The following is a 10,873-nucleotide window of genomic DNA, read 5'->3' as shown; positions in this document are numbered from 1 at the left end:
AGCGTCCATATTCACCAGTGATATTGGCCTGAAACTCTCCTTTTTGGTAGGGTCTTTGCATGTTTTGGGGATCAGGGTAATGCTGGGTTCATAAAAAGAGTCTGGAAGTTTTCCTTCTGCTTCAATTTTTTGAAACAGTTTCAGGGAAATTGGTGTTATTTCTTCTCTATACATTTGGCAGAATTCCCCAGGGAATCTTTCAGGTCCTGGGCTCTTATTTTTTGGTAGTGTTTTCATCATTGCTTCAATGTTGTTACTAGATATTGTTCTATTCAGGTTGTCAATTTCTTCCTGGTTCAATTTGTGGAGCTTATAGTTTTCCAGAATGCATACATTTCATCTAGGTTGCTTAGCTTATAGGCGTATAACTGTTGGTAATAATTTCTGATGATTGTTTCTACTTCCTTGGTGTTAGTTGTGATCTCTCCCCTTTCGTTCCTAATTTTATTAATTTGGGGTTTCTCTCTTTTCTTTTGGATTATTTTGGCCAATGGTTTATTGATCTTATTCTTTCAAGACACCAGCTTTAGTTTCATTGATATGTTCTACTGTATCTCTGGTTTCTATCTCATTGATCTCTGCTCTAATATTGATTATTTCCCTTATTATATCAGAGTTGGTTTGATTTTTTTTTTTGATTCTCCAGTTCTTTAAGGTGTAGAGACATCTGGTGTACTCTGGATTTTTCAATTTTTTGAGGGAGGCTTGGATGACTATATATTTCCTCCTTAAATTCGCATTTGCTTTATACCATAGGTTTTGGACCGAAGTGTCTTCTTTCTCTTTGGCTTCCATGAATTGTTTAAGTTCTTTGATCTCTTGTTTGATCCAAGCATCTTACGCAAGGTGGTCTTTAGCTTCCAGGTGTTTGAGTTCCTTTTGAACTTTTCATAGTGTTGGAGCTCCAGTTTCAAAGCATTGTGATCTGAGAATATGTAGAGAATAATGTCAGTCTTTGGTATCGGTTGAGTCCTGATTTGTGACCCAGTATGTAGTCTATTCTAGAGAAGGTTCCATGTGCACTTGAGAAGAATAAGTATTCTGTTGTTTTAGGTTGGAATGTTCTGTATATATCTATGAGGTCCATCTGGTCCAAAGTGTCATTCAATGCTCTTGTTTCGTTATTAATTTTCTGCTTGAATGATCTGTCTATTTCTGAGAGAGGCGTGTTAAGATCCTCTCCTCTTAATATATTCATATCAATATGACTCTTTACTTTGATTAGCAGTTGGTTTACGTACTTGGTTGCTCCCAGGTTAGGGTCACAAATATTTACTGTTGTTAGATCTTCTTGGTGGATAGACCCTTTAAGAATGATGTAGTGTCCTTCTTTAACTCTGACTACAGTCTTTAGTTTAAATCTAATTTATCTGATATGAGAATAGCTAGCCCAGGTTTCTTTTGAGGCCCATTGTTATGAAAGATGTTTCTCTGTTCCTTCACTTTCAGTCTGAATGTATCTTAGGTTCCAAATGTGTCTCTTGTAGACAGCATACAGACCGGTCCTGTCATTTTGTCTAGTCTGCAACCTTGTGTTGTCCTATGGGAGCATTTAGTCCATTCATGTTGAGAGTGATTATTGAAAGATATGTTTTTTTCAACATTATCTTGTCTCTGAAGTCCTTGTTTCTATAGATTGTCTCCACAAACTTCTGTTCTATGTCACTCTTGGGTTATTTCTTCTTTTATAGGACCCCCCCCTTAATATTTCTTGTAGTGCCAGCTTGGTAGTCACATATTCTTAAACCTTGCCGGTCTTGGAAGCCCTTTATCTCTCCATCCATTTTGAATGTCAGTCTTGCTGGATAAAGCATTCTGGCTGCATGTTCTTGTCATTTAGTGTCCCAAATATGTCTTGCCAGCCCTTTCTGGCTTGCCAGTTTTCTGTGGACAGGTCTGACATTATTCTGATGGACCTTCCTCTGTACATAAGGAATCTCTTCCCACTAGTTGCCCCTAGAAACTCTTTTCTACAATTATGATTCGGGAACTTCACAATCCACTGGCTTGAGGGCTTTCTAGGTTCACTGGTCTTGGTGGGTGACCTTTCTGTGGGTGTGCCTCTAGGACACAAACACTTGTCTCATTCCCCAGATTGGGGAAATTTTCACCCAGAATTTGTTCATCTGTATCTTCTAGTCTTCTCTCTTTCCTCACTCCCTGAGGGATCTCAACAATTCTGATGTTGGAACGTTTCATGATGTCATTTATTTCCCTAATTCTGTTTTCATGGCTCCTAAGCTGTTTGTTCCAGGCCTCCTCCTGATCATTTTTTTCTATCAGTTTGTCCTCTAAATTACTAATTCTATCTTCTGTCTTGGTTACCCTAGCTGTTAGAGTAGGTTAGATTGGATCTCATTGGTAGCATTTTTTTACTTCTGCCAGCTTGGCTCTCACTTCCGCCCTTAGAGATTCTATGTTGTCACTAATGGTTTTCTGCCTGGATAATTGCTACTCTGAACTCCCTTTCTGACATACTCTTTATGTCCATTTCTAACAGTTTTGTGGCAAAGGGCACAGTCTTGGAATTTTTCCTCTGTTGGGTGTTTCTCCTCCTAGTCATTTTGGTGAGAGGTAATTGAGGGGATGTATATATATGAATATATCAACCACAATCCAGGCAAGGCACCCTGGAACGTTTTGGAGCAATTGGTATTCAACACCATAAAGAAACAAAAAGGAAATAAAGAGAGAGAGAAAGAGAAAAAGAGAAACCTCAGCCAGAATGGGGCCCAAAAGTCAGATTTATGAGGTATATAATCAAAAACAGACAAACAAAAAAGACCAACAAAAGTATACGACAAGGGAAAAAAAAAGAACCCAGCCATAATGAGCCCCATGAATAAGATTTATATAATACCAGAACAAAAACAAATACAGAGAAACACTGACAGAAGAAAAAGGTGAGAGCGTGGTTATAAATCCTCAGTGTGGGCGAGGAAGGTTATTTTGGTTCTTCCTTGGGTGTATCTTGATATCTTTGTTAAAAGACTCAACTTTCCAGAGATAAAGGGAGATTAAAACTGGTTTATATATAGGGGTAGTTATGAATAGGGAAAAAGGATTACCTTGAAGCTTCTATCTATATGTATATTAGAAAAAGAAATAAACACCTATGTGTATGTATGAAAAAATTTCAAGTTCAAAAGTTGTTATGGAATATGTTGTATTAAACAACCAGTTGTAATGGTATGTAGGTTAAAAAATTAAAAGAACAAGAATCATGAGAATGAATTAAAAAAAAGCTGCATCTATGAAACAGACAGGTTTTAGCGCAATACCAAGAGCTTAATATATTGTTTTCCCTGATGTTGGGGTTTTACAGTTTTATGGGGACCCTGTTTTGGTTGTCTTCTCATTCTTATGGCTTGCCTTCTGGGAGAGGTGCCTGCTGTGCTGTTTTTCAGTCAGTCTTGCTTGAGTTGAATCATTCTGCTCCCTATCAAGAGGCTGAGTCCTGTGGAAACCAATTTTTCAGGCTTTTGTTCTCTGAGGATTTTTGTTCTCTGGTGGCACTTTGCAGCTTTTCAGAGACTTAGTGGAAAGCAAACTGCACCCAGACCTCCACCTCAGAGAGGACCCTCTCTCTGCTCCCCTGTGGGTGGTCCAGAACCCATAGACTCCCCCTCTGCAAACTCCGCTGAACAGTGCAACTTCCCACAGGAGGTGTGCATCCCCAGTCACTGATTCAATGGTCCCCCACAATGCCATCTCATCTCTGCAACGTTGTGCCTCCTAACCATGAGCAAATTTGTCCAGGGATTCTGCTTCTGGTGGCTGCCTTTGCCCGGACTGCTGTCTTGGGTCCAGTCCCATATATGGTGCACTCAAACCTCACAGTCATGCAGGCTGCCACTGAGGGAACTCGATCAGATATTGTACCAGGTTCTCTCAGGCACAGGCGGGAGAGTCAGACCCTTGGCCTTTGGAAGAAGACCTTTGTCCTAACGGGCACCAACTAGTGCCCACACCAACTCTTTCAGGCATGGGCACGAGTGTGGTCACACCCCACAGTCAGACATGGTGTGCAGAGCACAGAAGGCTGTGGACCTAGTGAGCCCTGGCTGGCACCAGACTCCCTCACACCCAGTGGGCTTGCACTCACCCAAGTGGTGGTGCAAGCAGCTCAAAGCTGAGGTCTCAATGACCATGGACTGGAGACTCAGTTGCACTCTCTCTGGCATGTGTGGTAACTAGTGGTCACCATCCTGGGTCCATGGACTTAGGCCAAGTCCATCAATTGCCCCTTAAGATCTTTTGTGCTATTTGGGTGCCTTCAACCAGACTCCAAGTTAATGCTAGTCCCCAACCACAGGGCACTTTCACGTTGGGGTATTACTTTCCAATGAGTCACTTTTGGTGGCTCCCTCCCCCTCCTGCTTATCCTCCTATAGCAGTCTGAGTGTTCCCACTCTGCTTTACCTCTCCACTGATGTCTTCTGCCCTCATAGAGATCCAGAAATGTATAATCTTACATCTCAGGATGATTTAATGGGTGTTCATAGTGTTCTAGTAAATATTTAGCTCAGTTTAGGGGACCAGTTGAAACAGGGTCTCCTACATCCCTTCCACCTTGCCCCTCCTGTTGTCTCTCTGTCAAACAATTTTTTTTAAATATTTAAAAAAAGACACAAGTATAGAATTTCCAAAATGTGGAGAAGCCCAAGGCCCAGTTACTTCAAGGCAATTTAATCTCCCCAGTTATATATGGAAGTGGTTACTTTACCTGAATTATTCTAAGAAAAAATAGAATTTTAAACATACGGTTTGATCAATTTATATTTAAAAATTTTAAAAGTATTTATACTCTTTAACATATTTTGTGTGAAAAAATATTGTAGTAGATCAATTAAAATCCCAATTTTGCAAAAGAATGATAGTGAAGTTTAGAACAAATTTAATATTTAATCCCAGGACATGTAGCTAATAAATATAGCATATGAAATCTAGGTACTGAATCTTTACTCCAAATTCTCTTCTCTCTGCACAAAAGCACAACTACCAATATGTTTAATCATGTCAATTTATGTAAAAGTAATGTATTTTATAAGTTTTTTGTTTAATCATACTTTTTAAAAGAAAGAATGAGATAATGACTTGAAGTAATGCTATTGTGAGGTTAAATAATCTGGAAATTTTTGAGGTGCAGCTATTTATCTGAAAAAATCTTTTCCTGTATTGATATAAAGTTGCACATGACCATGTGAGCCTTTATCAGACAGGGGATTTCTAAAGTGATCATTTCTCATTGGAAACCAGTGCATGATTTTTTCCACACAAGGATTAAATAGTCACATGAATATCCTTCATATCCTTATTTATTTTTGAAGGTTAGATGAATGGTCCATAGAAATAATAATAGCAATTGTAGGAAAACTACATATGAAATGCTCATTGTATCTAGAAAACTCTAGGTGTCTGAAGTGAGAAACATTATCTACAAAATATCAAATATGAGATACCACCTCACATGAGTCAGAATGGCTAAAATTAGCAACTCAGGAAACAACAGCTGTTGGTAAGGATGTGGAGAAAGGGCAATTCTCTTACACTGTTTTTGGGAATTCAAACTGATTCAGCCATTCTGGAAACAGTATGAAAGTTTTTTAAAATGTTAAGAATAGAACTACCTTATGACTCAGGAGTTGCACTACTAGGATTTATACAAAGGATACAAAATAATTTATAGAGGAACATGCAATCCAATGTTTAAAATAACAATGTCCACAATAGCCAAAATATGGAAAAAGCCCAGAGGTCCATCAACAGATGAATGAATACAGGATTTGTGATATATATATATATCATGTACATATCACATATATATATGTATATGTGTGTATGTATATACATATATATACATATGTATATACATACACACATATGTATATATATACATATACATATGTATGTATATGTGTATATGTATATACATATACATATGTATATACATACACACACATACACACACACACACATATATATATATACACACACCCATAGGTATATAGATATATACAAAATAGACAATTACTTTGCCATCAAAAATGATGAAATCTTGCCTTTTGCAAGTACATGGATGGAACTCTAGGATATTGTGCTAAGCAAAATATATATAAGTCAGCCAGAGAAAGACACATACCATGTGATATCACCCATATGTGGAATTTAAGGAGCAAAACAGATGAACATAGGGTCAGAGAAGGAAAAATAAAATAAGATGAAAATATAGAGGGAGGCAAAGCATAAGATATTTAACTCTTGGAAACAAACTGAGGGTTGCTGGAGTGGAGGTGTGTCAAGCAATGGATTAATAGGGTAGTGGACATTAAGGAGGGCACTTGATGTAATGAACACTGGGTATTACATGCAACTGATGAATCATTAACCTCTAGACCTGAAACTAATAATAAAGTACATGTTAACTATATGTTCAGTTAACTATATGTTAACTAAATTTAATTTAAATAATTTTTGGTTTTTTAAATTTTTATTTATTTTTTAATTTCTTTTCAGTGTTCCAGAATTCATTGTTTATGCACCACACCCAGTGCTCCATGCAATACATGCCCTCCACAATACCTACCACAAAGCTCAAATAACCTCCCATCCCCCTCCCCTCCAAAACCTTCAGTTAGTTCCTCAGAGTCCACAGTCTCTCATGGTTCATCTCCCCCTCCATTTAAATAAGGAATTTTAAAAAATTAAAATTAAAAGATACCAAATATATTTGAGAATTAGATTTTACTAACCAACTCAGAACCTGTATGTACTTAGTTCTATAACATTTGATGTTATTTGATGCAATGTTTATGTTTAGCAGACTAGGTCACAGAACTTTGATTTGTTCTAGGGATCAGTTTAGAAACCAAGAGGAACTCTCAGAAGTGGAGCAAAATCAATCTGATTAGTTGTATTCTACCAGAAAGCACCAACAAAATTGCTTGTAAACCACTAATAAACCAAACTTTTTATTAAACCTACTTTGGACTGAAAGAACCTGTACCCAAAATACATTAAAAAGGGGAAACTCCCCGGGGTGCCTGGGTGACTCAATGGGTTAAGCCTCTGCCTTTGGCTCAGGTCATGATCTCAGGGTCCTGGGATTGAGCCCTGCATCAGGCTCTCTGCTCAGCCAGGAGGCTGCTTCATCCTGTCTCTGTCTCTGCTTGACTCTCTGCCTACTTGTGATCTCTGTCTGTCAAATAAATAGATAAAAATCTTATTAAAAAGGGGGAAACTTCCATATAGCTAAAATTTTCACATCATGTAGTGTAACTGAGTTCATCTTTTGATGAGTTACAGATAGAAAGTACACCAGGTGAGTTGTCACACAAAGTAAATTTTATTTGTAGCAAATGAGGTCATTATTAGGAATAACTCCCAAAACTGTGAATACTGAAGCAAGGTTGAATGGGTTCCTTTTTTTAAGAGATCGGATGAATATTTATATAGGGAAGGTGTCATTGTGTGTATATGTGGGCATAAAGCCACACACACACACATGTCTATACATATATCGTATGTTATGCAAATCCTCCTTGCATGGAGATTTTAGTATTATGAATTTAAGGTAGTTGTTCATCATTCTACGTATAATTCCATGGTCCATCTGTGCATGTGCAAAGTGAAGGTTACACTCAAAGCGGTCTGGGTGGTCTTCTGGCTAGAGGTCTTTTCAGAGCAGTTGTTAGAGCTTGAGGGATACTTTTGATTTCCTGTTGCCTGAGTTAAGAGAAAGGCTAGAAAAAGATAGCTTAAAGAAAAACGTGGAACAAAGATTAGTGGGTACAAGTGGGTGAGTCACTAAAGATCTGATCTTGGGGTCTAGCTGGAGACAGTAGGACAGTAGAAATATTTGATCAACTTGCATATACTGGATTCACTATTTTTTTCCAGAATTCGTTAGGTAATACAAACATTTTCTCATTGGTTAACTCCTATGTAGTACACTAATAATACTGAAATATTTTTCCTACAATAAGCTTTTCCTTTTATGTCTTCAGAGATTGCAAGAATGAACCATTTGGAGAATGACACTATCATTGAATTTATTCTTCTGGGTCTGCTGCAATACACCCCAACTCACTTATGCATCTTCATTCTTATCACCATGATGTTCCTTTTCACACTAACTGGAAATAGCCTCTTAATTCTGCTGATTCTCGTAGACTGTCATCTCCATACACCTATGTATTTCTTTCTTTGGCAGCTCTCTCTCATTGACATCCTCTTCACGCTTGCCATTGTCCCCAAGATGATGACAAACTATCTTCTCCATAAGGAGGTCATCTCCACATCTGCTTGTGGTGCCCAGATCTTCCTGGGGTTGGCCCTGGGTGGGACTGAGTGTATCCTCTTGGGGCTCATGTCTTATGACAGATATGTTGCCATCTGCAAACCCTTACACTATCCATTTCTCGTGAACTGGCCCCTCTGTAGGAAGATGGTTGTTAGCTCATGGACTAGCGGCATTTTTAATGCCTTGATACACACTGTCTACACCATGAGATTACCCTTTTGTGGCTCTAGAGAAATCAATCATTTCTACTGTGAACTTCCTGGTGTCTTGCATCTCTCCTGTGAGGATACCTTGACCTATGAGACTGGGATTTTGATCAGCACCACCATTCTTCTTCTGATTCCATTTTCAGTCATCCTTGCCTCCTACACACTCATCCTGGTCACTGTCATTCAAATATCTTCTGCCAAGGGCCGAAAAAAAGCATTCTCAACCTGCTCATCTCACCTGACGGTGGTCACTTTATATTATGGTGCTATCATTTTCATGTACATGCGGCCAATCTCTTCCCATTCTTCAGGCCAAGATAAAGTTGCATCTGTCTTCTACACTATTCTGACACCAATGCTCAACCCCCTGATTTATAGTCTTCGGAATAAAGATGTGATGGGAGCCCTGGAAAAAATTCTATGCAAATGTTCACTATATTTTAAAAAGTGAATATAAAATTTCGGTGGACATCATTTTATTGAGTGTAAATGTTTACATTATATGATACAATTTGGACTATCTGATAACAATAATGTATTAGTCGAAGAGAGGAAGCATTTCATTCATTTTTTTACATCAACCAAAATTATTATCAAAAATATCTAAACACAGAGATATAAAATATCTATGTCTTGCTAATTGCATTGACAATATAATTCAAAATAATAAATTGTAAAATTAGAGCAACAATTAAGGATGAAATCTGGAAGCCATATTAACTCACCAGAAAATGGTCAAAAGTATGAATCCTGGACTCTTGTGTGAAGGAACAGAAAACAAGATAGATAGGATAGAAGGCTAAGCCCACTGCCTTAAGCTCCAGCGTGGTATCTTCTAGAATCATATCATGCCATTAAAAACTAACACTTTGGGGATTCTACATTAGAAATGATGTGCTTCTCAGCAATTTTCTTTTGGTGGGTTAGAAATCAACCTTTGGGACTCTACTAACAGGAATGCAATCTATGAGACTTAGTGCTCCTTCCTTAAGTGAATCAGATCCCTGTGTATCTTTCCCATTATTGGTATCATTGATTGTTGTTGTTTTCTTCCTTGTTAGCAAGGGAATGAATTAATAGTATGACGTGAGAAATGGCCACCAGTTGACCTAATAATTGCTTGATTGAAAATTTTGGGGAAACCCAACACTCATCAGCTTTCTGTCTTAGTTTCATGCCATTTTAGTATGTAGAATTGAATAAGGAAATTCTGAAGATTCATGGTATTTAAGGGAACCAGGAAACCGATATGGAATATGACATTTCTTCTTTAAGCTAAAAGCTGGAAATGCAAGGCCTCAAAGATGTATTAACTAGTCTTAAGGATTTTCTGACCATAGAGCAGCCAAGTAGTTTATATTGAAAGACTATCTTGAGAGCCATGCCTTTAACCCTGCATTCCTTATCTGAGACTTTACCATAGCAAGTTTAAACACGGGCTGGAATACTAATGTAAATATTTTAAAATCTCTGCTCTCACTGATTATAACATCTGCTAGAGGTTTTATTAAAATAAACAGGCTATGAAGTATCAAGTTCAAAGAGTGATAGGTTAGTAGTGTGAAACCTTTCTGACTGGGTCATAGTGGTATCATCGAGTTGGTAATCAATAAAACCGTCTATCTATGATCTATCTAGATTAGCATAGTGATTAAGTATGCCAGGGATTAATTTGTTATTTTACCACCATCTAATCCAATTAGATTGGACAATTTGTTTATGGTATTTTCCCTATTTGTAGTTTTTTGTTTTTGTTTTTTTTTTTTTTTTTTTTTTTTTTTACAAAACAATGCTATTCTCACAGTTATATTATGAGTATTTAAAAACAGCTTCCTTTAAAAGTGGTCATTCGTGACTTTATCTCTTAACTTTTTTTATGTACACATATTCCTCTGTTCTATCACACTTATAGATATATTTAAAAATCTCACTTGGAGACAAATTATTCTATACCTGTATAAAAGGACAAAATTGAATAAAAGAAATATCTTGATTTATCACTTCCCACATTTAATGACATATAAAATAATTATTCATTAGTAGTAACCTCATTCACTTAATTCATTTATTTTAAATTAAATGCAGTAATGCGCCAAAGACAGTGTTTAACAAATATCGAGATGATCTTTCATATTTCCCGGTTTCTGTGAAATTTAAGTCATAGCCATATGATTACATCTGTGCAAAAGAGGGTGGGAATGAGTAAAATATGTCATTTCCAGCAACCCACCTCTGTCTTCTCCATGGAGACATTGGCAATCACATGATCCAGTGCAGAGCTTCAAAAGAAATAAAACAACAATATCGCATTGTGACAAGAAAACGTTACTATCTTAAAACACTGAAGTGGCTTATTATAATA

The 10,873-nt window shown here is 37.3% G+C and overlaps 1 protein-coding gene across 1 annotated transcript; it reads left to right on the top strand.

Annotated features, from left to right (window-relative positions):
• Positions 1–8,017: 8,017 nt before the first annotated feature.
• On the top strand, positions 8,018–8,962 carry LOC123939194 (olfactory receptor 2AJ1-like). The gene has a single exon (XM_046001130.1). The coding sequence runs from the start codon at positions 8,018–8,020 to the stop codon at positions 8,960–8,962; it is 945 nt and encodes a 314-aa protein (XP_045857086.1).
• The last annotated feature ends 1,911 nt before the right edge of the window (positions 8,963–10,873 follow it).

The sequence above is a fragment of the Meles meles genome, chromosome 3, assembly GCF_922984935.1.
Source record: "Meles meles chromosome 3, mMelMel3.1 paternal haplotype, whole genome shotgun sequence".
Taxonomy (NCBI): domain Eukaryota; kingdom Metazoa; phylum Chordata; class Mammalia; order Carnivora; family Mustelidae; genus Meles; species Meles meles.
This window is presented reverse-complemented; position numbering and strand designations above follow the sequence as displayed.

Bases quoted from the DNA above. Each gene is read 5' to 3' on its own strand.
- LOC123939194 (XM_046001130.1), top strand. From the start codon at position 8,018: ATGAACCATTTGGAGAATGACACTATCATTGAATTTATTCTTCTGGGT.